Genomic DNA, 26,366 nt, shown 5'->3' on the forward strand with positions numbered 1-26,366 from the left:
GTTTGCTGATCTTGATACCCTTTCTTTCTCTCCCTGCTACTTGGGAGCTCTGAGGCACTACTAAACCCACTGTTTACTGAAGCTACTATTTTTTCCCCTTATCCCTCAATTTGCTTTTATTTTGTCGAGTCATGTTAGTCAATTACACCCACCATTGCAAATGCTGACACCCTGCTTTTTAGCCTGAGGTGTTCATAGGAATTAATTAGATCACCCTCAGCGTGAGGAGCATTACCTGCTGCAGTGCTCTTTACCAGGGTGGAGGATTCTGGGCTTTGGCCAGAATGTCCATGGAACCAGGACTCAGTGCTGATAAGGAAACAGTCAAGCAGGCCACAGTGGGTGCCAGCCACAAAGTTTGCTAATGCTTCAGGCTTTTTTTTTTTTTTCTCCCTCAGCCTGGCTGTTTAATCTTCCACTGTTATAGACTGGCAACGGAGCCAACTGGACAGTCTGAGAAAATGACTGCTAACACCCTGGAGACTTGTGGGGTGGCCTGGTCTAAACACTTTCCCCGCTGATGTTCTGGGCAGCTGTTCGCAGCAGCGCCGACACTAGCACTTGGAGACTCCGGAGCCTGGATGATCTTTGGCATACGTATCGCCACCAAGTGCAGAACAACTGCAACCTTCGATCTTTGTGCTTTCTCCAGCTTGAGATCGGTCACCAGGAGCACGCTAGGCTGTGCTTCCCTAACTTTTCCCATGCCCTGCAGGAGGCTCCTCATTAACTCAGGGAAAAATCAGGCTGACCTACCCTGTACTGCCCCCCATGCATCAAAAGATGAGAAGAGGGTAAAAATGCATGCTGGAGACACCGTAATAAACACAGCCTGTACTTTCCCACACATGTTTGGGGTTGGCCCTAATGTGCCTTGCACTTTGTGTATAGCTTTGTGTGGGACTTTGCTCCTGTTTGTTTTGAGGAGCTTTATATTTCATTTTCTTTGTTCTTCAGTGTTTTTGGCAGGTCAGAACCATTAGTTTGTGATGCTGCCCATTGTTCTTGGTTCAGTTAGGTTTTCTTTTTATTGTTTTATTAAATCTTGGCTAGAGTATCCTGGCTTCAAAGAATCTCTCTTGTTTGCAGTCCAGGCAGTCTTTGTTATCTTTTTCCTGTTGCACATTCAGTAGAGTCCTTTGCCTATTGACCCCATTAACTGTGTGTTTAAAGCCCAGTTTATATGGAAGAAGGAAACTGTAGCATTTCCACTAAATCTTGGAGTAGTGCAGGAAGTGAAACATGTAGTCCATGAAGAGATGCTGCATTACCCTGAAGTGGCCAGAAAGGGAGCGAAAAGCTCAGGAAATACTTCAGGAACTAAACTGAGTCACAGTAATCAAGAGTGAAAATCTTTTAATCCACATGTAAAAGTCCATTGCAAACAAAACACATGTAATTTGGCATAGGAATGCACATAAAGTGCAAAGAATTAATCCAAACAGTGGCCTGATTGAAAGGCAGAATTTATAGAGCTTGAACAATAAAGCACAGCATTATTCACCCCTTCTCTTCACACTAATTCCTGTCCTCTGAGTGGGAATCAGTTGGCCTGCACAAGGCCAACAGGGCAAATGAGATCATGGGGTGGTTAGACATTTCCTCATGTTGAAGAAGAAATCCATATGCACGTCATTAGTAGCTGTACTGCTGTCTGGGAATGTGGGAAATCACACTGCAGTTGAAGACCAAGGGAAGTGCTGTCATCTCAGACATCACCCATGGCAAAACTAAATTGCCTTGCCACAGTCAATAGCCCCTAGGCGTGCATAGTTTCCAGACTGTAATGGCCACCTACTTCTCAGAACTTTGCAAAGATGTCAGAGAGCTGACACGAGAGTGTTGCAGATGTTCAGGGAGCACTTGCCTTCATGTGGAAGCTGGAGACTCAGTTCTGGCCCTCCACACCCGGATAATGAGGCAATCCTGTCTCTCTCAGTCCCGGCATTGTTGCTGTACAAGTGTAGAGTCATGTACAGTGACTTGCTTTTCATTCCATTTTTCAGAGACGCTCCCTGCTGTCTGCATCCTCAGGCTTTGAAGGATGCTGTGGTGCCTGTAAATCGTAAGAGTCAGACCTATGTCTTGCCAAAGTGTTTCGGCTTCTGTCATAAAAAGATGTAAGACTAGGTCCAGCAGTCCTGCATTCTGTGAGGGCTTGGTACAATGTGTACCTGCCTGGGCAGCAGTAGTTATATCTATCCTGTGAGATTTCATTTTGTGGTGGATTATGACTGTCACTTCTGTTTGAAAGTCACTGCAGAAACATGAGCAGTCTGGAGACTGATTTTTAGAAAGGCTGTGCTTTGCTCAGCACAAGGGAATCTGTGGTAGACCTTAGTGCCATATCTGAGAAGTAAAAGTCATGCAAGCAATTTTGGTGTAGGCTGTAATAGAAAAGGAGAATAACAGAGGTGGTGTTTCCTGGATGGTGATGAACTTGAAATTAGCCTGAGAAGTTATCACATGCATCTCCACAAGGAAGGTGACTATTTGCAAGAGAGACTACGTTGTGATTGGGACTAGATTATTTAATTTTTCTGATAGATCCTGGGTCAAACATTTTAAAGGGTATAGTTGTGCTGAGAAACAATGAAAACAGATACCTGTGATAGTAAAAGAGCTTTGTGCTTTTGGCCATGTTTAAAATAATGAAAATCTTTTTCTGATGTTATTTTGACATTTCTACTAGCTATTTCTTGAAAGCCACCATTATGTTATGTAAGTAAGCACTAAACTGAGCCAGACTTCTTGTAAGCCTGAAATTACTTTTTGAATGTAAACATACTCTCTCTAGAAAACAAATATAATAAAACAGTATATTTGAAGTTTACCCTTTCATTCAGGTTTATAGATATAAAGATGTTTTCATCCTCTGTGGTTATTAATTCACTTCTCTTTTTCCATGCAGAAGTGTATTTTTTTCAAAGCATGTAAATCAATAATATAAATCATTCCTTAAGTGCATTCTGAGCCCCATGCTGACACCTACAGAGCGTGTCTCTCTTTCTCCTCTATTTCTTGAACTTTAAATAACTTTCGAGGGTACATGGTAATAACATTGGCTCAGAACATTTATGAGCATGAAAAATGCAACATAGATATGCCTCTAGCACAACCTTTCATGTACTTTATTTTGCAAAATGTTGTTAGCATCCTTTTTTTTTTTTATTTTAGTGTTGTTTTTAAAATCTGTACAGTTTATTCACTGTTATCTGTCTTTATATTTCCTTGCTTCCTTTGCCACCTGGCTTCTGTGTCATTGGATTGGAGGATATGTATTATCTGAAATTTCTTGAAGGCCTGGTCACTGCACAGTACTCTGGCAGTAAATTATGAACTCTTTCTTTCTCTTTTGTTGTCATTGTTTTGTGAAATGAAGGTGCTTTTGGTAGGTTCTTGATTTTGTAAAAGTAAACGCAAGTAAGAAAGATTATGAGAATAAATAGCAGGGGAATCTGTTCATATAAAATACAAGCTTCTCTTGACTGCCTGATCAGATCAGTTAATTATTGTTTTATCATTTACATAAGGTTTGCGCTCAAACATCTGAGTCCTAAGCCAAAGCAGAAGTGTCAGCAGACTACGTGAGAGACTGATCATGCACTTTTGTTGATCTGGCCAAAAACCAGGAACAAGACCTTTCGGTCATCTTTCTTACTCATAGGAGTCCAAGTCTAAATTGCTGAGCAGTTCCTAGTAGATGTCTTTGCTCGTATGTTGCGTGCAACTGTTTCTCCTTTCTAGTAAGAGAAACAATATTGCCAATGTGATAAACTTCTTGCATCAAATGTAGTTCGTATTCATGTACAACACTTACTGAGATTTGGCAAAGGTGTCTGCAGCTATTTCTAATTCTGTGTGAACCATATTCCAGCTTGCTGCTTCAGTTTCTATTCAAAATGAGGTGTTTTCCAAGCTTCTTTAATGCCTGACTTATATGTACTGTGTCAGTGCATTCACATCTGAAAACAACTGCTGTTTCCCATCCAGTGGAGAAGACCCAAGACTAGAGTTACGTTTTTCAGAAAATGTCTGTATTTCGAGAATCGACAGGAAGATTTTGACCAATTCCTTTGAGGAAGTATTAAAGGTGCGGGACAAGGACTGGGGGCATGAGAACTAAGCACTGTGCTGTCTCACAACATGTAAGCCTGTGGTGCAGACTTGAGGTGTGGATAACAAAATAGCCACAAGTAGGATCTAACTACGGCTGTTCCTTGGGAGAAGGATGCCTGTAGGCTCTTCTCCATCGTCTTAAAAATACCTTACTCCAAGCCCTGTTCATATGTTCGTCTTTTCCCCTTCCTATGGTTATTTATGCTAAAGACAGACTACCAGCTTTTCCTGCCAGGTAGGACTGTAATGCTAATGCTCAGGGGCATTGCCACGCAGAAAGGGAGGAAAAAGAAATAGCAACTCTCAGGAATGCACTGAGGAGTGCTTTATTTATGCTGCTGTGAGTGTGTGTCCTTTGGTCCTTAGTCAGACATCTAAGAAAGAGATCACATGGAAATGTTTCTAGCCATTAAAGTAGACTCAGAGGTGTAAGCAGGCCCAAACTTCACCCAGAAGGTTCTCTGCATTTTATTTCTTTTGTACATAAGGAAGTAAAATGCAAGCCTCTGTTCTCAGGTGGTCTTGGAATTATTCAGCTTGTGCTAAAAAATGTATCCTCTTTGTTTTTCTTTGCCTCTCTGTTAAACATGCCGAGCCCTGTTGATATTGATAAGAATTAGTGGTTTTTTTTCTTTCTTGAATGAATTGTGTCTCCTGTTTGTCAGTTCAGAAATTCCACAAACTCAGAGGCTAAGGGGATTTTCAGAAGGCATCTTTCCAGATGGCGTTTGCAGTACAGTACATGTGGCCATCTGACCCGAGTTTTGCCTCAATATGCTGTTTGTTTACCGTGGGCTGTCTTTCCCTTTAATTTTCCCCAAATCAGTTTAGAGCGTTTCATTTACTGAGTCAGTGGGTTTGCATATGAACAGCTAATCACCAGTTATGGTGGGTGCTAAAGCCACAAAGCAGGGTGCCGTTGAGCCAATGTCTACCTGCAATGCTTAATTAATTTCTCAGTGATGTTTCTAGCTTCTGAATATTTTGCTGCTGGTTTAACACAGAGGGAGATGTTTGATACATAATGTTAGGGGTATGCCACCAACAGCCCAGATTCAGATTTTTCCAAATGTGCCACTGCACTACTTACAGGATGCATCATGTACGTAGTACCATCTGCCATCATTGACGCCGTTTTCTGTATAGTGAATGCCAGCCTCATTCGGAAGTCTTTACTATGGTATCCAGATCATCATCTGCTCTGGTTCACTTCAGCAGGTGTTAAAAGACCTGGACTGCCCTGCTGTGAAGCTTAGAAACCATGGAAATCACAGCCAAAAATGCCCATTTGGACACAGTGCCAGCCGATTCACTCAGAGCCAGTTCATTAGAGTCTGCGTATTGTACTTTGCCAACGAGCTGATCTCCCACATCTAATGCCAACTATTTCTTTCCTTCAAACAGCTGACATGTGTGCAAAGGCATCCGTTGCAATTCATCAATTGCTTCAGCTTTTGCTCTGGTGTTACGTTAATAGCTATCAAAAGCTCCTTCTTTTCTCACTTCTGACTGTGTAGACATTGCCTTTTACTCCCTGGCAGGTCTCCAGAAGAGACAGAGGTCTGAAAGCTCCTGTGTAGTTGGAGCTTCAGGGCTTTACCTCTCAAATTTTGAACTGTCAAAATGGCACAGTAAAGTTGCTCCAACTTATCTGTATTAGCAATTTCATATAGTGCGTTACAGTAGAGTTGGCATTAGGGTCCTAAAAGTGCTTCACATGCGGACTCTCAGTAAGAGGAGTTGCTTTCCCTGCTATAGGTTGAGTGCCTTAAATGTCCACTGCCATTCCAAAGTTATTTAAGAAAAAAAAAAAAAAAAAGTTTAGTCCTGATCAGTTTTCTCAAGGAAAATTACTTAAGTGGGTCTGAAAGGTATTCCAATGTTATTTAAGGGAGAGCAATTTTAACTATAGTTTCAATAGGCTCACTTCATAGGTATTTGAAAAAATAAAATGCCCGACAAGTTCTTTCATCTTGATTGTCACATGACATTAAGACCATGTATGCACTGAGAGTTAGGAGGAGCTATGCAAATATCAAGTTTGAAGGCATCTGCCTTCTGCACCGTAAACATTTGTCAGCAGCCTTTTCCACCAGTGTTGGTTCTGGTGAACTTGTGGGCATGAGCTCAGCCCTCCTCATCTGCCTCCCTGGCCATCACTTTGTGCTGTCTCTGAAGCAGTTCCTGGCAGTCCTGCTCAACTCTGCTTTTTCTCTCTGGTGTCTGCGAGGTGAAAGTGCTTACAATTCATCCTGATGTTTCCACTGTCTGATATTATGAAAACAGACATGGAACTCTACAAGTCCTATCCAAAACTTGGGATGAGAATGAGCTGGTAGTCAGACATGGGCAGTGGCTTGTCCCAGAAGTGCTGTGGTCTGGAAGGCCCCTGTGATGGTTTGCTGAACCACTCAAAACCTTACCCATCAATCTTGAATGTCGGGTCAAAATAATGTAACAAAATCGATTCACAGACCCTGACGTGTATCAGTTGGTGTCATAGGCGCTAGCAGTGCAACAGACTCAGGAGTGATTCCAGGCAAGTGCAGTGATTTTTTTGGAGTGGGGAGAGAGAGAGAAGAACCACATCTAGATTTTTTGGCCTCTGTCATCGTTTTGTAGTGTAGTCAAAGTCTTTGTAACTTGGGAGACAGACAAGTGAACTACTCTGTTACTGTTACCTAAATTCAGTACTGATAGTTAATGTAACGGGTATCAAGTACTACCTACCCCGAAATTGTGAGCATACACTAGTAACAATAGCAACATTTCTGTCCTTTCGACTCCTAAATCTGACTTGGCTGCCAGGACAGACTTACTCCGTAAGATAGGAACAGCAAGCAAAATCTAGCAGTTGTATTTTATGCTGAGAAATGGATAGGGATGTTCTGTGCTATCAAAGCAAGAAAGTAAATAATGTTATCGGGTATTCCTGTGAAAAATAGAAATTTAATTCCTAGCAACCTAGGTGTTGGCTTTGAAGTGTTAAAAACCAGAGGCTTCTTTTTTAACATGCGTGGGTGCTAGATACTGTGCTGAACGCTTTCTTGTGTCCAAAAAATCCATCATTAATGTAGCTTTAATAACCTCATTCCTTCAGCATTCTCACTTCTACTAGTTGTTGAGATGAGACCCAGCTCCTGCATGTAATATATATATATGTGTATTTTACTTATGCTTATCAACAAAGCTGCTCTTCTTCCCAAGAAAATTAGAAAACTATATTCATATAATACAGATTCTGACACTAGCCTGTTGTGGAAGGGACTGTTTTTCTTTTCATACAATGAGGGAGCAAAGGTCATAAAATGAGAAAACTACATGAAATAAATTTATATATAGGGATAAATGCATAGATATATAGTCAATCACATTAAATGTAAGAAAAATGTTAGAAAACAAATTCCCTAAGTTATTTCAATTAATAAAAAACCCTTATTATTGCTGAACTTTAACTGGAAAGTCTGTAGAAACTTGGAAAGAGGTAAGGAAAAACGGATTTTTGAAAAAAGTATATGGGGGATGAGAGTGTGATTACTAGTGGTGCCTGCTTATTGTAGCTATTTTCCTTGTGTTTTTACTGCTGCCAGAATATATAAGTTTATTGCTGAAAAAGTTGTTGAATCTGTTAGGTGACATCTTAGGGGAGTGTGATCTTTGTGCTGCAGATAAGAGGTATTAGCTTATCCCTTTAAAATTACAGACACATATGTGAAAGCTAAAACAGATGTTTTGGACTCAACTTTACCAAAAAGAAAGGCCAATAGTTCCAATATTAAATAGCATATACTAAATATTACAGGCTTCCAAATCTGTGGAGTTTTCTAAAAGGATTACATGAGCAAAAGGGAGGGAGAATTGAATTTTTGGTGATTAGAAAACATAGACATGAAAGAAGAGTTGGGAATTTTGTTAACTTTTGGATAATGCTTGTGATGTTTAATCTCCTATGTTCTCTTTCTTCTAGCTACGAATGTCATGGCTCATCCATGGTGTCTTGCTGGGAAATATATCCCTGGTGCTGGTCGAGAACAAGACAGGAAAGGAGCAAAGCCAGGTGTTCTGGCATTCAGATAAAAGCGAAGGTTTGGGAATGTGGCAGTGGATGATCTTACCTCTCCCAGATATGCTGGATAGGTATGAGTCTCCTAATCGTTCTTCGTGATCATCAGTCATTTCAACACTAGCTACCTGGCAGTGACAATGGCCAGGATTGCTCCTGGAAGTTGTTCCCTCAGGGATAAGCAGCGCTTTGTCCCTGGGAGGTATCTTCTGTCAGAGGTGGCGAATCCGAATAACTGAGTGGTAAAAGCAAAGCAACCAATTTTAGAACTCCTGAGTGGTGGTCTTGGTTCACAGACTGAGTCAATGAGTAGTCTACAGCAAGGTACTTAAAATTCTGTCTCCATTTCATCAACTGGAAATAATAATTCTCCTCACATACTGTTTTACGTAGCATGTTTGATCCTTTTGTGTGGTTTGCTGGAGTTGGATGTGAGCTCCATAGCTGATTTTTTTTTTTTTTTTCTGGGTATCAAAGTCCGTAGTGTTCAATGTGTCTAGATCTGAAGGTGAAAGACATGGGAGAAGAACCTGCTGCAAATCAGACAGGAATAGATCTTGAACATCTGTGTTAGCTGTTGCAGGAGGCTCAGCTTAATAAAGGGCTGTCTCAGTTATGACTGAGTATTCTGGCTTTAAGCATAAAAGGTTTATCTGGTAGCATATGCTTAATCTGGTAGCATATGCTTATTTAAAGAGTGTTGTTTTAGCTGTTTCTTACAAGTCAGCTATAAGGGAATACTCTTGTTCATTGTTTACTTTTTGTGTGTGCTCTGGCTTATGCTGTTTATAGAGAAGACACAGATATCACCTCCTGCTGCCCTGGCCCTTAGGGCTGTAAGATGCATCTCCAATCTGTGTCATGAGCACTGGTGTCCTTTGTCTCTTTGGAAGTCTGTGCCCTAGAAATAATGGATTTCATTAAGGGATAGTTTGCCTCATAAGAAGTTTGAACAAACATGGTATGAATATGTCTTTTATCTTGCCGGCTCTTCGGGGATGCATGTAGGCTGCAAATACAACAAGGACACTGCCAACGCTTCGGTCCTGAATGTATAATTAATATATGTGCGTCAAAGATTTAAAAAATATCAGCATTAGGCTTATTGTGCAGTCGCTGCTGAAGCACCATTTGTAAAAATACCTGGTTACTTCATTCCCTTCAGCTGTGTTTCCTTTGAAGAATGGTATATTTTGCCATTATTATTTATGTGATTTATTTTCTAATGTTGCCAGGGGAATGTTTTGTACCTGAATTATTCTGTACTCTTATACTATTGCTTTCTTTTAAATTCTCTCTGGTTGCACAGTCAGGCAGAGAATACTTTGATCTTAGGAGCCAGGCTAGCAGCGGTTCATGTGGAATCACAGATTCAACTGGTAACATTGTGCTATTATGTATAAGGTACTGGTACCCTTACTTCCCCTTTACTTACAGGAAAGACAGCTGGGCTCACTGAGCCAAGAGAGTTGTTGGAGGTTAAGACATAAGCAAGGAACACTTTGAAGTTTTGGTGTCTCTTGAAAAGTTTTTGTCCTTATTTATTCACAGAAAGTGCAGTATTTTAATGAATCTTTTTCTAAGATTAATTTAGTTGAAACTAGTCCTTCCTGGGAAGGGAGAAATCTCCTGTGAGACCTGAAAATACCACAGGCATCTTTCTCACCATCTCAAAACCTGTTTCTTAGGAAATCTGGACTAATGCACAAATTAGGAAGGAACTCTATGGAAGTGGTACACTAAAATAGTACTGGGAAGACTGTAGTATATATGCTTTGGAGATAAATGGCAATTTTACTGAACTGTAAGGAGTATTTAATTGATGTGAATGCAATGCTGGTGCTGTTGAAAGCTTGCTGTGTCTGTCTTTTTCTAATTTGTTCCTGTGTCAGTAGCTGTGAGGGTCTGTGTTAGAAGAAGCATGATATTGCAGATATTCCTACAGGAGGAGCTGAAACTTTAAATTGCCTCACAGAAGTAAAGCTCTTGAATAAAGCACACCAGTGTACCAGTTCCACACAAAATTAAAGCACATTCCATTGTGATTGGGAAGCTGAATGGAAAGTGTTATTAATAACAAGATAATATACTATAAAACTGCTCGAAAGCATGCTTGTTCAAAAGCTGCTTAGCCATAATTTCCATGTTTGGCTTATAGCACTTCAAAGAATCATTAGGAAGACTTCCAAGAAATTAGATCAGATCTATCTTTAGAAACAGACATTTCTTAAATGTTTGATATACCTCAGGCTGTTGGGGGAAATTATATTTTGGCAGAAAATCACAGCTAGAACATTTCAGGTGATTTGACAGGAACAGAAAGTAGGGAGGAGTATGACAAAGAACCTATATAGGGACTGAGGGGTGTTAGGTTTCAAGCACTGCATTAGTCTGGGCAACCCCGGACACATGCTTAATTTCCAAGAGTATGATGAGGAGAGGATTGTCCTCTTTCTTCCCATTTGATCCTTAGAAAAGTATCCAGTTGCAATTTCACCCTGTGTGAGGTCTTACCTTTTCTGTGTGGACTTTAAAGAGGCTGAAGTTCTGGCTTTTTACATCTCCCCAAAGTTAGCTATCCTTCCTTCTTCTGGAAGGTGTTGGCAAAACAGTCTTGGGAGTTGGCTTATGTGGTGTGTGGGTTAACAGAGCTGTAACCCAATTCCAAATGCTCAGTATCTTCTCTGTGTGTGGGAGGAATGGCAAAGGGCCTGGTGAATGATATGCCATCAAAGCAGCTACAATTTAAGGAGCCAATTTTGGGTAAGAGCTCCTTGAACTGTCGGATGAACACATTGTGCCTACCAGAGGCAAAAGGCAATCTCCAGAGGTGCTGTATTTTAACTTGCCACTTAAATACACTCGACGTGAACTAACAATCCTTGCTGTGCTTTAGTGGGCCCTCGTGGAGCCACCTACCCCTCCCTGAAGGACACGTGGAGCCACCTACCCCTCCCTGAAGGACACGTCAGCTACAAATCAGATAATCTGCACAGATTAGTGAAAACTGGAGAATTGGTCGGTTTTACTTAGTGGAATCTACACATTAATGGAATGATAAAATATTTGGGTTGAGAGTAGTGTAGAGAACTGTGTTACTGTAAAATTGTTTTATTTGATGGAAAATTACTATTTGTTTTCCAATTATAAGTGATTAGCCTGTTGAGGATTGTTCTTTTTTAACTTCACAGAAATGCGAGTAGGAAACAGTCTTGAAAGCTCTGTTGTAGTTGGCAGTTTGGGCTTGCTCTTTTTGTACGTTTGGTTTTAGTTAGTAAATGTGAGTTTAAATTTTAATAATGGTATAGTCATGGGAGTGTAACAGCAAGAGCAAACAAAAGCCTGATGTAATTGAAGATGAGTGATTTGTGTAGCTAATAATTAGACATTCTGTTTAACATTATGGTTAAGGTGTATCACATAGATACAATACAAGTAGGTGTAACAAAGCGATTCTCTGGAGCTTACTATAGGCTGATGTTTATTATCACCAACCCTCCTAGCAACTGTTTTTCCATGCAGTGTAAAAGTCAGAAAATGATTAGTTCTAATAGGCTGAAGCCTGGCTGGAAAAATAAGGATTTAAGGAACAAATTCTAATCCTCTTGATTTCTGCTCCCTTGGTGAAGCTGAGGCCAGCTGTGTGGAGTGGAATGTAGACGAAATGTTCCATGAGTCCATCTACCACCTGGTTGGAGTTGCCTGAAAGTGGACTCTACATGAGCCAGCCCAGACAAGACCAGCTCTGGTGTTTTAAAGCCTATATCCTCTACAAAACCTGTCCTTTTCTTTAAAGATCTTGCTGTAACTTCTGTGAGAGGAACCTGGTAAAAATGGCAAGTATTAATAACAAGCTGTCCAACCTCAGTACAGTCTTCTGATAGAAGAAGATTGTATAGAAAGGAATAGATTGAAAGAATTGTATAGATTGTATAAAAGGAATGTAAATTTGTCTACTGGTTAGAAAGGTTTACTTGCCTTCCTTTCTTCTTGAGTTTATTTTTTGGCATTACAAAGTCTAAATTTGTAGCCAGTCTTAAGTAGTAGTGGCCAGATGGGAAAGGAGGAGTGAGAGGAGGAGTTTACTTGAGGTCTCTAGAATTTTCATTCATAAGCAGCAGCACCATTTGCCTTGTCACTGATAGCAGGACTAGACCCAGTGTCCTTTTAACAGGGCAGCACATTCAGAAAGTAAAAAACAATTTTCTTTTGGTCACATTGTGCTCAGAGAGCTTCAAACCTGTTTTCTTGCTGATGACCTTCTGAACATGGACTGAAGAATTTTATTACGTTGGAGGAGAAAAATGTGACTTACCTAGAAGGCTAGGTAAGGATGTGACCTTCCTGTGGAAGAAAGCAAAAGAGTCTACGGGCTTAAGTTATCCCAGAAAATGATATTCTGTTGGAGCAAGTCAAAATTCGTGTCCAGATGATCGTACTTGCTTTCTTTAAACTGGCTTCTTTACCTATTCCAGTCTTGCTGGCTTACCGGATTTTTATAAACTATATTTTTATGAACTATGCTTGTCAGTTTTTTCATCTACATATCAAAATAGGATTCCCTTTTAGTCCTCGGGAGTGAGATCCTTTGTTCTGCCTGGCTCCTTCAGCAGCTCTGATCTCAATGGCAGCCAAAGCAGCTGGGCATCCTCTCACTCGTTGCTGCAGTAAAAAGAGCAGTGAAAGAAGTTGTCTCATAGTCATACCACTCTCCTGTATTTCTACCAGCTGTGGCTAAGCACTCTTCTTGTCTGATAATTTCTTCTTGTATTGCTGTCTCTCCCTCACACTCCTTTCAGATTTTCTTTCTAATAAATTTCTGGACATCAGGTTTCCCATCAAGGAAGAAAAAGAAAAGGAAAGTTCTTGTACCCAGAGGCCTGTTTGTCTCATGTTGTTCCTGAACTTTCTTGCCATTCTGCTATGAAGGAACAGGGACCCTCCGTACAAGCTTGGATATATCTCTCCCTACACATTACCACATATGTATTAATTGGTCACATCTATACCCAGATCTCTTTGTTCTTTCTTATACCCATCCAACAAGCCTAGCCTGCGTTACTGTCATGTGGTCCAGTGTTACTATGTTAAAAACAGAGTGAGACTTTTAATGCCCATATGGCTGCTTTTCTGCTCTGTAGCATTAACTATGTATGTCTGCTACTGTCCTCCTTTTGAAATTGAGTTGTTCTGCTGATGGCTGTTCTGTTCACCTGAAAAAGGGGATTTTGGTGACAGTGTGTGCAGAGTACCTGTGACAGATTTTGTACGTGTCTATGTTCTGCATGGTTGCTTTTAATAACACCTTTGAATCTCAACCTTTATTACTAGCTATTAAATAACTTCCTGTATGGCAATTCTGTCATTGTAACTGAGTTTGGTTAACATGCTTATATTTCTCCAAGTAATCTCATTCCACCTAAGTATGTCTTTTATCCCAAATAGTAAGTATTCCTTTGTGAAGTGAGCTAACAATGCATCATTTGTAACAGAGAAGTTAATGGGAACCTGAATGTAATAAGGGTTAGTGACCTGAAACTTCTCTATTCCATAAGCAGCTCGATCTCAAGCAGGTTCAGCTGTAATTATTTTAGCTTGGTAGAGAGAGAAATCAGTTCCGTCAGTCAAAACATTACAAGTTATGAAATGGGATCTATACGTACAGGCATGCTGTGATCATGTCACTGCATGAGGGACTGAGTACAGAGGAGATTAACGTTCAATCTTGGTTAATAATCCCTATCTTTATGATGAAAAGAAAAAAAATATTATGAGCCTTTCTAAAATAATGGCATGAAGACCACTGCCTGAGTCTGGCTAATGGAAACCTGAACTGTCTGCATGAGCCAGGGACAATATTTAGGTGGAATTCAGAGTTGTTACTGAAAGGAGGGAGCTGCAGAATTCGTCGCACAAAGTCAGCTTTTTGAGGTCTTCAATTCAAGGAGAATGTTTTTTATTTTCCTCCGAACAGAAGAGGATATAATACACCCAAAAGCTAACATTTCTATGCAATGAAGTCTGAAGGATAGGTGACGTAAGCAAAACAGTTTGTCTTCCTTGAGGTTATACCAAGGTAACTATAAATGTGATTTCACATTTTTAGCTCTGTATTTCCTTGTGTAAATAAGCCACAGGTATTTTGGGGGGAACCAGCCTTCTGTTAGGATCAAGGAAAAAATAAGCAAAAAGAACCGATTGAACAGAAAGGCCAGGATGATGTGATGAAGCTCAAATACTGACCACACTGAAATAAAACCCAAGATTCAAAGATCCTGAGGAATGGGGAAGGTTACAGCCCAGAAGCTTTGCTGTTATCCTGTTTCTGTCAGATTTAACTGAGTTGGAATATGCTTGGTCCTAACTTTCAAGGAACTGTTCATATGGATTCAGATTTCACAGGTTGGGTCAAAGGAACAAACCAAACAAAAGCTTATTTGTTATGCCTTTGGTGCTATTTCTTACCTGTGACTCTGTAATATTTGATCAGTAGTCACCCTTGAGTGGTTTTTGAATTTATGTAAAACTTGTATCCTTCAGACAGCCAAGCTGATGTTCCCCAAAGGGGAGATTTGAATGAGTTTTTTCTCATCCACCTGGTACAGCATTTCCCATCTGCCTCAAACAGGTTTGTTTTTTTTTTTTTTAAAAAAAAAAAGGCCTTTGTATGAGTTGCATTCACAGCTCAGCTGACACTCAACTCTGCGGGATGTGACTTGTACTTCCCAATTGTCATACATCTAAGGAACGTTTTTCTAGCTGTGCTCCTGGGTCAAGTAGGGCAAAAGAAGAGATAGATAAGGAGCAATTTCCACCAGTCGTCAAGTAATGGTTTTTCTAATATCCAAGCCATTAAAACCTTTTGTAGCAGCCATATTTTCATTCCTATGAATAAATCTAGCTTACAAACAGAGATTTATCTGATGAGGATTTGGATTCTATGTGAGGAAGTTGCTGGGACTTACTAAGCAACAAAGTCATGACAAACTTGACAGCCCTAATTTTGCTGCTCCTGTATATTGCCTTCAGGAATACTCTTTCCTGGCCATCCACAACAGCATCTGTGTCTGTAGTGAATATGCCTACACAGTGCTGTGGACCAATATCTGTGCTTTATAGGTGACAGTTGAAGCACTGTATGCGCAGTGAGCATACCCTACTTTGATCTGTGCAAAAATATCAGTGAGACGTCACCTCCAGGGTTGTATGAAGTCACTGCAATAACATATGCTTCTGGTGTTCAGTATCAGCTTCCACCAGAGTCAAAGCGAGTTGTTTCCATTCATTTCAGGGATCAAACAGAAAGAAAAAAAGGAGGGGGCAAGGGAATGAGATTGTCTGGGGGTCTTTTTTTGTCTCACTGATGTGTGACATTTTCATCTTAAGTTTTGATTAGATTTCCCTTAATTAGCCCATTAAGCTAAAACCACCAAAGCTAATGATTGAAGTGTTGGTTAACTGATGGTCTTGTTTCAATGGAATTTGAAAGACATCGTATTTCTAAATTAATAGTGGCATTAAACTGGAGAAGAGAAAAATATGAACTATTCGTTGCAGAAATGCTGGTCTCAGGAGGAGGTTTGTACTAAACATGCATTCATGTTAGAAAAAAAAAAAATCAGATTAATAGGCAGCCAGAGCAGCACTCATGGCCCTAATAGGGTTTAACATTCACATGATTTTTGTATTTTGGTGGCATTTATGTCACTTTTTTCATCCCTGGTGAACTTCAAGAAACTCCTCAAGTATTCTGGTCCCCAGTGGACCTGCAGGGGAAATCAGCAAGGCTGTCTCTTAACTTGAATGAACTGTAAATAAAAGTAAAAAGCAATCTATTGCATTCTTATATGGACATTTTAGATGGCAATCCCTTCAATGATATAAATACTTGTTTGTATCATGCCTTCCTGTTTGTACTTAGAGGCTGAACATTTAGTAGTTCTCATAAGAACAACCCTTTATTGTCTGAAGAGGTGTGACATGAACAGTGCATCAAAGGATAACACCTTGGGGCATGAAGCATAGGTTCTGCCAAGGGAGATTGCTTGAAGCTGTTTTCAGAAGTATTTAGTTGCCTGGAGGTACAAAGAAGGTGCATTGTAGTTTTTGCAGAGCTATCTCTTATGCAACTTGAACTAAAGTGTGCAGAAGCAGAGGGAAAAGGTGACATGGAGGAACTGCTTATTTGTCTTTGTAATTCATTTCCCAGCCTCAGTTTAGCACCCTACAAACATAAATACACATCAAAATGTCCACATCTCCGAGTGGTATTTAGTGTGCGCCCTCAGGAAACAGGCCAAAGATCGAATGCATCAGAGACTCAGTTCGGAACCTTCAATGTAGCGCCAAGGTTCACTGTGTGCAGGGCATTGATTTTCAAACACAGCCAATTGAAAGACATGTGGCTGTATCAGTTTCCACCTTATCTCTTCCTGGAGGTTTCAGCAGCGCACAACAGGGAGGGAGAAGCTTCTGCTGAGCTACAGCCTGTGGTTTACAACCCAAGGTAGCTCCTGGTTCTCCAAAACATACCAGACTGTGAACTGTGGTGATTCAGGACCTGTTTCACATCTGGTTCAGTCATCTCTGCTGCTAGCACAGTAACTTATAGGAAAAAGTAGATCAGAGCCCACTTTGTCTGTCCAACAGCTTTTGTTTAAGACTCACATGGCATGTCTCGAACTGAACAGCATATGTTTATGCTAGAGCTTGTAATTTCATTTGAAGTATTGTGGGATGTCAGCTGTGCAGCAAACAGGGCGGAGAAGGCAGGGGGAGGATGGCCGATGTAGCTGGAAGCCAGTTTAATATCCAGGGATTTTATGTTCCTTCCAGTTCTCCTAGACATACTGACAGTGGCTTTCAGGCATACCAAGAACTGTGAGGCTTCTGGTAACATCAGACTGCAATTGGACTTTGTATGGATTGGGAAGGAAAAAATACACTTTTGTGATCTTCAGATTTATTTGGATAGAGCTACCATCTTTTGAGCTGATAAAGACTGATCATTTAGCAAAGAAAAGTATGTCTTGCTGTTTGGAGTTTCCTTTAATACTAGGGATACTCTTCCTTCACTGTATCCAGTGTTCTTTGTGTCAATCACCTGCTCTTTCGTAGCAGCTACTTATGTTTTGAGAACATAAAGAGTTCATTTTAGAAAATTCCTTCCATATGTCCAATGCATATCTCCAAGGAGTGAGGAATTTCAGTATTGAAGCATCATTGTTTTGCTTTACCAGAAATAAAAAAGGAAGAACATAGTAACTGTATCAACTATTTTCTCTCGTGAACAGACTGTATTCTGTTCTAAACTCATTGCACCTTTGAGGGGCTGCCAGGATTTTTTTCTGTTTGAAGTTTTTGCTTTGGTTAGGTCAGCTTTTCTGACCATGGTGCTACCTTAGCTGGTAACTGGTAGCTTATCAAGAACACCAGTTGCAGAAGATGACGACACTTCAATCTAGATATCCTCAAAAGGCACGTATGTCCCTGGGGTCTGTTTTAGCTTATGTCAAACCTCACTGTCATTTCTGGTGGTGAAAGCAGCAGTGTATTTGAGAACAACATGGAAGCTGGTTATGTTTGTTGACAAGAGTCAGGATGCTAAAACAGTCAAAACCCTAATTCAAAACACAGGAACATACTGTCCCAAAGTAAATATATGTACTAGCAGAGAAGCTTCACCTGAATTTTGTTTGTGAGATTGGTTTGCTGGTAAAGGAGAATTAGATTTTTAAAACCAGTAGGAGGCAACAAGACTAATGCAAGAATACTGATAGCAGATAAAAAGCTGAGAGAAATGTTTTAGACCCGGTTCTATGCATAAACGACTAAAGTCTGAGACAAGAAAAAAATTCTGCTGGTGTTTAGATTCTTGCTGCAGCAAAGGGACAGGACTTCCGCAGTCTTTCTAAAGAAACAGGGCTGCTTCTCAAAAATACCCTGTTCTGTCATCAGTTTCTCATCTAAACTGGAACACCTGCAAGAATTCACGTGCTTGTATCTAAAAGACAGAGCAGGAACCATCAACAATGGATACGCATTAGAGACCCATGAATGGCTTAACTTCTGCTGGTGTGAAACATCAAGATACGACAGAGAATGAGGTTTATTATATAATATTTTGTGTTCTCTTGCACCTCGTTCTATAGCAGCTCATTCTACAGCATATGATAGTTTCATGTTTTTATTGTCTTGATGCAGTCTTTCAGCATTGTATCTGACTTCTCGGCTCCTTTTAGAAATTGTTCTCCTTCCTAAGCAGAGTATTATGGTTTTATATGTCAGATACGCATTGGGAGAACATGAACTTGCTAAGCTAAGAGAAAATCTAAATCCATGAGTCCACTGAATTAATGTGTGGTCAGTATACTATCAGACTTGAAGTATTTGGTTGTGGGTTACTTTTGCTCTTCCTGTTGACTTGTAATATCGCTGAGGGTGAATTTACAGTGATCTTTCTTCTGGTAATGTAGGAGTGCCAGAACTTCCTGGCAAAAGCCAGCTGAGAGTGTGGAAGTGATTTAAGGCAAACCTGCTCAGCTTCTACAAGAAGATAATGAGTTTTGTTCTTCCTATGGACTACCCGGTGTCAGTTCCTCTCTTTTGTGAGTGCCAGGACTGTTAAGATATCCTTTGCTTCCTAGAGGGTGGATCAACACCGAATACTTTCTAAATTGGTTTCAGCCTTTGATTGCCAGTTCCTTTTAGAAACTCCAAATGCCTTCAGGAGCCCCAGCCTACTTATTTTTCTTAACACTTTAGGATGTAAATCACTTGTGAGGATGAAATCACTTAGGTGTCTGGGGGTTTTTTATGCCAGAAGCCAGGGGACTTTATTTTCTGTCCTGACACCCACACACATGCATACTTGCACCTGCTTCAGGTTGTATGCCTCTGGAGGGAAGAGGGGCTGTATTCTTTTTTTCTGTCTACCTATATTCATGTTCAGCTTCCCTCCTCAGATCATCTTTGCTTGTTAGGGGGGAGGGTACTTTCTCTGACAATTTAGCATTTTTATACATGAGAAGAAACGCTTTTTTCCCCATTCTAAAACTGCTTTAATTGCAAAGAGCTCTGAGTTTCATCTCTTTACAGAATTTAATCTCTGTTCTCCAATCCGTGCAGGTTTTGGTTTCAGATCATCGCTTCATGGGAAGAAGGATCTGATGCTGTTATTGCTTTTGACAATGTCTCCCTTAGTCTGGACTGCTACTTAACAAGTAAGTTTTCCTTTTATCTGTAAGTGATTTGTCTTTTATTTGCTATGTAATTGAAATGTGGAAAGGGGTTGAAACTGTGGGGAAGGGATTTGGTCTTGTTATCTTCAAAAGACTCTTGAAATGCAAAGGTATGTTTCAGAAATAACTGTGCTTAGATGAAGGAGACCGTTCAGATGCATACCTTGTTAGTGGAGCCAACCAGTGAACAGGTTCTGAGGTTGGCTGTAAGTGGGTAGTAAGACATATGGTGTGGGAGAGTCAGCTTCCAGCTGAGACAGTAGCATCACCTGTCCACCCAGGCTGATGCAGAAGCCAATCTGTGATTATAGAATTCCACATGACCTGGTTTGCTGTGTGACAGTTATCAAAATGAATGACAGTTGGACTCTGGCTAGGAAAGGACAGGCATCCTGTGATTGACACAAACTTTGCAATAACATTGGGCACAATACTCCAGTTAAATTAGAACAAGGTTATTTATTTGGACTGGCGTGCATTTAAGTTTGAATCAGAAAGTAGAATCTTCATTCTGTCCTACTCTTGGGAAAAATTTGGATTCTGATCCAGACTTTGTGATTGACTGGCCTCTGGAATATGCCCAGTCTATACCTCTGCTGCCAGATTTCACCCTGTCTAGATTTTTATTGAACAGTTTTGTCTGGCTTGTCTTTTATAATCTCATGCATAGTGAATTGCTTAATTTGTAAATATGTTCAATGATCTGTCACTCTATAGCTCAGACCAACAACTTACATGAGGACTGGAGGACTGCTGCTCTGAACACATGAAATTTCTGCCTTCAGTTGTGCAGTAGAAGTTAAATGTGTTCTTCCATCTCCTAGGCTTGAAGCTACAACCTCTGTAGCCCACTTCAGACTGAAAACCTCTAAACTACTTCCTTATCCAACAGCAGTCAGAATGTTTCATCTGCTTTATATTGTGTTAATTTGCCTTGGCTTTCCATCTATGCTGTAATACTCCTTTGTTTCTGTGCATAAGTACAATGTACCTCAGGTTCCAGTATTCTAAAGAGATCTTAAAATTAGACTGTAATTAAAAAAGATGGTACATGCTTTTACGGGCTAAAAGAGAAACTTTCTAATGAATGCTAAAGATTGTATTCTGTATTTCTGTTTTGTGTCTTCATTCACTTGCTGTTTTGTCCACCACTCATTCCTGTTTATTTTTATCTTGTCACAGTTCCCATAGCAGCAATGGAAAGTCAATCTGCCCTTTCCTTTTACTAGTGTGGTGTCCAGTGACTGCAGGCTTTTATTCTCAGCAGAGAAGCCTGCAGCCCTCAATTTAGCTTCAGATTTGGATTATATACTGACTCAGCCACCCTCAGCGATAAACCAATCTGTGACTTCCTGTTTTCTAGTCAGTGGAGAGAAGATACCTCGAGGTACCACTCCAGACTCAAGCAATTTGCTCACCAGTAGAGGTGGCCAGAAGAAGTTTGGATGGGAACAAAAGCTTCTGGGAAATCTCCAAATCAACACTGCCCCAATTTCTGGTCCAGCAGGTAGTTATCTGGTCTGAGAAGTGTATTCAAACAGCAGAGATTTCCAACTAGTACTGACTTCACTTAGATGTGGCTGAATGCAATATGATTCATTTATTTAATTATTTATTACCAAAGCCTTTGTTCAGAGCTTTTCCCAAGTCCGTTACAAACAAACCAAAACAAAACGAGCTCTAGAAAGCAATTACCTTTCACTGTTAAATGTAACTTGGATTTTGATTGCAAGCTGGTGAAAGAAAGAACCACAGGGAGCCTCTTCTTGAAGTAAAAAATGCTTTTAAACTGTAAGATGGTTTGGTTTGGTGTTGTGATCATGTAAAAATAGGCAGGAATCAAAGCAAAGCGTCCAAATTGACCGTGTCCAGCATGTGGTAACTTCAGTGCCCACCTCGAAATATGGGCTTGATTTGAAATAATATAGCTTTGCTTTTTCAGTAATATTTTTATTGCCTATTTGAAAGAGTACAGCATTGGACTTTGTTTTAAAAACATGATTTTTGGTTAGTTGGAAATATTAGTCTCATATGGTCAATGTTACTTCGTTCTTCCCTGTCCTCCAGCTTCTCTTTCCAGCTTAACTGTAGTGGCGTGGGCCAAATAGGTGCAAGATCTCCCTTACCTCCCCTTCACATCACTGTCTCCCAAATGTTTGTCTTTTCCCTCTCCCAGGCTTGCCCACATATTCACAATGTCTATTTTGGGCTCTACACATGCATTTCTATTTCAATCTGCTTCCTTCCCTCCTCCTTGCCAGCCTCTCTTCCTGATTTGATTCAGGTGGCCACAGCCTCCAGCCTACCTGGGGGAGCAGTGCTGACCACAGAAGTGAGGGTAACTACAGGAGAGACAAGCACTTGCTATAACTGCCACCCTCAGCACTGTGTGCAGCTGTTTCTCCTCACTTAGGGCTAGCTAGTTACCTGACAATTTGAAATACCGCCCTTAAGGTAGAGAACAGGAGCTTGGTTGGTATATGTCTCCTTTACTTTGTCAGTAACCCCAGGGATATTTTCATGCTGGCTTCTTCTCTCCCACTCCTCTGTCTTAGAAAGACTTCTTTGAGTCTGTTCTATTCTAGATCATGTTTCACTTTGCTACCTGCAGTGTACTGTTGAAGGACATGAACTAGTGGTGTTAGTTCTGATACCAACAGCAGTCTGGTCAGTGTGGTTGAAAGCTGCATGCAGCCTTCAAAGCCTGCCTGAAAAGCTGGATGTAATAGCCCACTCCCTGCTGCTACAGCAGGGCAGCTGCTGGTACCTGAGCTCTCCTGCAAAGTGAGCTCTGGCAATGGAGGTTGATGATACGGTCTGGGGTCTGTAGGCCAAGAGTTGCCGTCAAGTGGAGTTTATTAATATTTTATGTACTGATCATCATACAGCAAGAAAAGTGCAGGAGCACTGGCAGGAGTCTCAGGAGAATGAGTCAGAGAGAATGAGAGGATGCTGGGCTGGGTGGACTTGTGCTTTAGCTATAAAGGTTGTGTCTCTTACAGATGTTGTGTGTGAGCTCGGGCTGGTCACAAAGGTAATTTCCAAAAAGACCCTTATGTCCTCTTTGAAGATCCTTTGAAGTCTTCCCTTCAATATCTGTATCTCTGGTTCCTGCCTGTAAGTGGAGCCACCTTTTACTTTTAAGTGTTTTCAGTATTACTCTTAGGTCAGTGATCTTGTGATAGGATCCATACACAGGTGTAGATTACGGACTTCTGGCTGATTTTGCATAGCTGTACGTTTCCTTCCAGGGTACCTACTGTTTTAGTAACACAAAAGCCATTAGATAGACAGTTCAGACTGAGAAAGGCCAGTTAAAGTGAGTATGTGGGTGTTAGGCTAGAAATCCTGTGGCTGTAGGTTTCTTCAAGAATTTTGTTACTTCCTACTTCTCACTAGACATGATGGAACATCTTCTAGTTCTTCTGCTACCCATCCTATCTGAGGAATGCAATTTAAAGAAATGCTTGGATAGTAGAAATAATGGGAGTCAGATTGCATGGGAGTAGAAGAGAATGTCACCGAAGTACTTTGAGTAATTCAAATCATTTGTTATGACCTTTGGGTGAAAATTCAAGGCAATTGCTGTGGTATTTAGGCCAGCTTGCCTAATTTCTGGCCTTGATCCTCAGTTCTGCTCACGTTCTGTCTAAAATTGTCTCCAGCCCTTGAGATTTGAAATCACTCCGACAGCAATTTTCTCTCCTTTGTGCCCTCGCTGTAGACAGGGCAAAAATCAGAGAAGCTAAGCTGCAGCTGCTTGCAGAGGGAAGTCATTGAATTTCTGAGGTTCTGCACAGCTCTGAATCACCTTTTTCCTATGTGTTGCTGAGGCCCTACTCTCAGTAAATGCTGCAGATGCTTGTTTGGTCCATAGGCTATGCCTTTTACCCAGCTTTAATCTTGTTTCTTTCTGTATCCTGTAATGCATTTAAGAAACCTCAGGCTGAGTCTGTCAAGGCCTTTGCTTTGATGGCCGCATATTTACTGTTGTGCAAGTGAACCAACAGTATCAGCACCACCCTGAAGTCCCAAAGACTGCATTGACCAATATGAGCTCAGCCAAAAAGTAATTACAGCTAATGTGATCTTTGGCTTGTGTGATAGATCACACGCTATAATATTTCCTTCTTAAGAAATCATATTAAAGCAATGTTCCTATAGCTGAGGAGACAACAGTATAATAAAATGCCCTCCCCAGGTCCCCAAGCCTACACAGCAGGAAGTACACTCTGAAAGACAGCTGCTACTTTGTTTACGTGACAATAACTCCAAAGAGGCGCCATTGCTTTGAAGGGTATGGGCCTCGATTTGCTCATTTGTAAATGCGAACAACCTCTTACGTGCACCTGCTGGTTTTGCCTGTGCTTGGAAATCCATTTTCCACAGAAGTGATACTCATCACCACCAGCCTCCCTGTCCTCTCTGTTCTTAGGCCCTGTACCCAGTGAATTACTTCTTCAGCCTTACCGTTGCTTATCGTGGCTTGTCATCCTTCCAGGATATGTACACAGAAGGTTCAAAACACATCGTGCAGCCACACTCTGAAAGATCCTAAAGCTTCCAGAAATCTGTTAACCACTGTCATGTGTCACACATGGAATGAGGAAAGTTCTGTGTAGAATAAGACTCTAAATTGCTACAACTAATATGGCAGTGTTGCGCTCTCAAGTTTCTTGATGATGACGAGGAGCAACACAGAAAAATTCCTGTAGGTTTCAGGTCCCACAGTTACTTGCAGTGCAAGGTGGTCATTAGACAGATGATCACAGAGCAATGGAAATGCTTTCCTTTTCAATTAATTGTTATTTGCTGAAACGCCAGCTTCTTGCTGGAAGGTTGCAGGTGAAACTTCATTCTAGAAGCAGCCTGCAAAACAGTTGTAAGAAAGCCTACATATACCAGAAGATTGAAGCTGCTTTAGTGGAACTAGTTTTTTTTATTGAAACGTTTACGTCCATACAAAAGGGTGTTTATTTTGATGTAAACCAAGCTTACTTTAGCTTTGTTTTTAAATTGATTAGGTATTGGTTTAAGTAAAACTGGAAGCTGCTCAAACCATAGCATCTCTCTACAGAGAATTTAACTACCAATTAAAAACCCAATTTATATCAACCCAGTGCAATTTCCTTTTATAGACAAGGCCAGAATATGGGAAATTCAGTCATATAAAGATACAGTGAGCAATAATGAGGAACTCTAGGTAAACAAATTACTATCATGGAAACTGGAGGAGACAAAACAGGGTTCTCAGTAGGCAAAAGGAGATAACAAGACACAGAGCAATCAAGGTTTAATTAAAGATTTCTGGTGCTTCTGAATAGGCTGTAAATACCATGAGGGTAGCCTCTCTTTTGATGTTTCCGCTTCTCATCTGTCCCACTGACAACTTACTCACGTCAGGGCACACAGTACAAAAAATGTGTTGTGAAATCTACAAAAAGATTAACCCTTTTTCCCCTCAAATCTAGCGTTGTTTTGTCCCATCTCATCTGCATATCCACCAATGTGTGACCATTGTTTCTTGCATGGAAACAGTCATCAAATAATTTTCTCATCCAGACTGGATTACTGTTTTCCTTCAGCCCCGGTCTCTTCCTCACAACACTTAGTGGTTGCACAGATTTTGTCTTTTGCATCAGGGAGAGTCCTCTTGTGAATACTTAGATGGCTATTTCTCGGAAGAACTCTGAGTCATATCAGTTAATCAGATGAAGGAGCTGAAAGGAACAGTGGAGCGAGTATTAAGTAAAAGAAAATTACATTTTGTTGCTCTTTGTGTGCAATTATACTAACTGAACTGTTGGCATAATGCAATAAAGGTATCTGCAGAATTGTATTTTTGTATTAAGCATCAATTAACACAGTGCATAACAGCTCAGTGCCCTCCCCCCAACAAAAGTAGCATCCTGAACAGTGGTAGAAAATGTTCAGAGATGGATGGTGGGATCTGAGATCATGTGGGCATGAATTTCTTTAATGCCGTGTTTAACACTTGCTTTCTCTGTAGGATTGAAAATAACAAAGGTGCGGTACTGAAAATCAACATACAACCAGATCCCAGCATAGCAAAGTTGAACTGGCATAACTGCTCTCCAGAGCTAACCATACAATTGAACTAAACAGGGCAATTCACATATTTTTAGACCTAAATTTTAAAGCTGCCCACTCAAGAATAGAGTTCAAACTGCTATAAATCTCAGGAAAGGTTTGAAAATAATTTTGCCACCTCCACCCAACTTGGTCTTCGTTATCTAATATTCATTTCTAATATCCTTTGTAATAGTGAACATCAAATTCCAAAAAGTTAGTAGCATGTCACACTTAACACCTTTTATGGAAGACTCCTGCTGTCTCTTTAAGTGAAACATAAATGATAAAAGGAATTTGTTTTCTTCATGCTGCTTTGTTAGTTTCTGGATCCAGCAGGTAGCAAGAAAGAAGCTGTTTCGAAGTCAGCAATGCCCTTGCCCTGTTATACTGACCACAGATAATTTCCTACAAGGATGCCCGGATAGTGTTCCCTTTATGTGGACATTTAAGAAAAATCTAAAGCATGAGTCAAGCTTGGAGTATTTCACTGAAATGATACTCAGGATCAATCTGGCATACATTTGTCATCACTGCAGATGCTCTTCTTATTGAACTGAAAAGCATGTCCGGGTCTTACATTGCCACCCCCATTTAGAAAACAGAAAGACAGAGGTAGAAATAGTATCTCCATAAATAGTTGAAAAGCCAGTCTCCTCTTAGTCTAGCCATACCTGTGTAACTGGTTCTGGTATTGCTGACAAGACTCACTAATTTCTGTGATCATTTTATATCCCATTAATATAGCTGTGTAGACATATTTACCTGGGGGGGACACTGTAATTGTGAGACATTTACCGTCATCTTTCAAACCCCCACCGCACTCCATTAATCTCTGACAAACTTAGTCCTGG

At 40.5% G+C, this 26,366-nt stretch overlaps 1 protein-coding gene across 1 annotated transcript in view; it reads left to right on the forward strand.

Annotated features, from left to right (window-relative positions):
* Window positions 1–26,366, forward strand: part of ALK (ALK receptor tyrosine kinase) — a 319,157-nt gene that overhangs the window by 255,570 nt on the left and 37,221 nt on the right. The window contains exons 9-11 of the mRNA XM_086460670.1: window positions 8,087–8,256; window positions 19,310–19,404; window positions 20,786–20,929. Of these exons, the coding sequence (XP_086316796.1) occupies window positions 8,087–8,256; window positions 19,310–19,404; window positions 20,786–20,929 (409 nt within the window). The remainder of the gene's footprint in view (window positions 1–8,086; window positions 8,257–19,309; window positions 19,405–20,785; window positions 20,930–26,366) is intronic.

Source organism: Leptosomus discolor, chromosome 2 (genome assembly GCF_034619465.1).
Source record: "Leptosomus discolor isolate bLepDis1 chromosome 2, bLepDis1.hap2, whole genome shotgun sequence".
Taxonomy (NCBI): domain Eukaryota; kingdom Metazoa; phylum Chordata; class Aves; order Leptosomiformes; family Leptosomidae; genus Leptosomus; species Leptosomus discolor.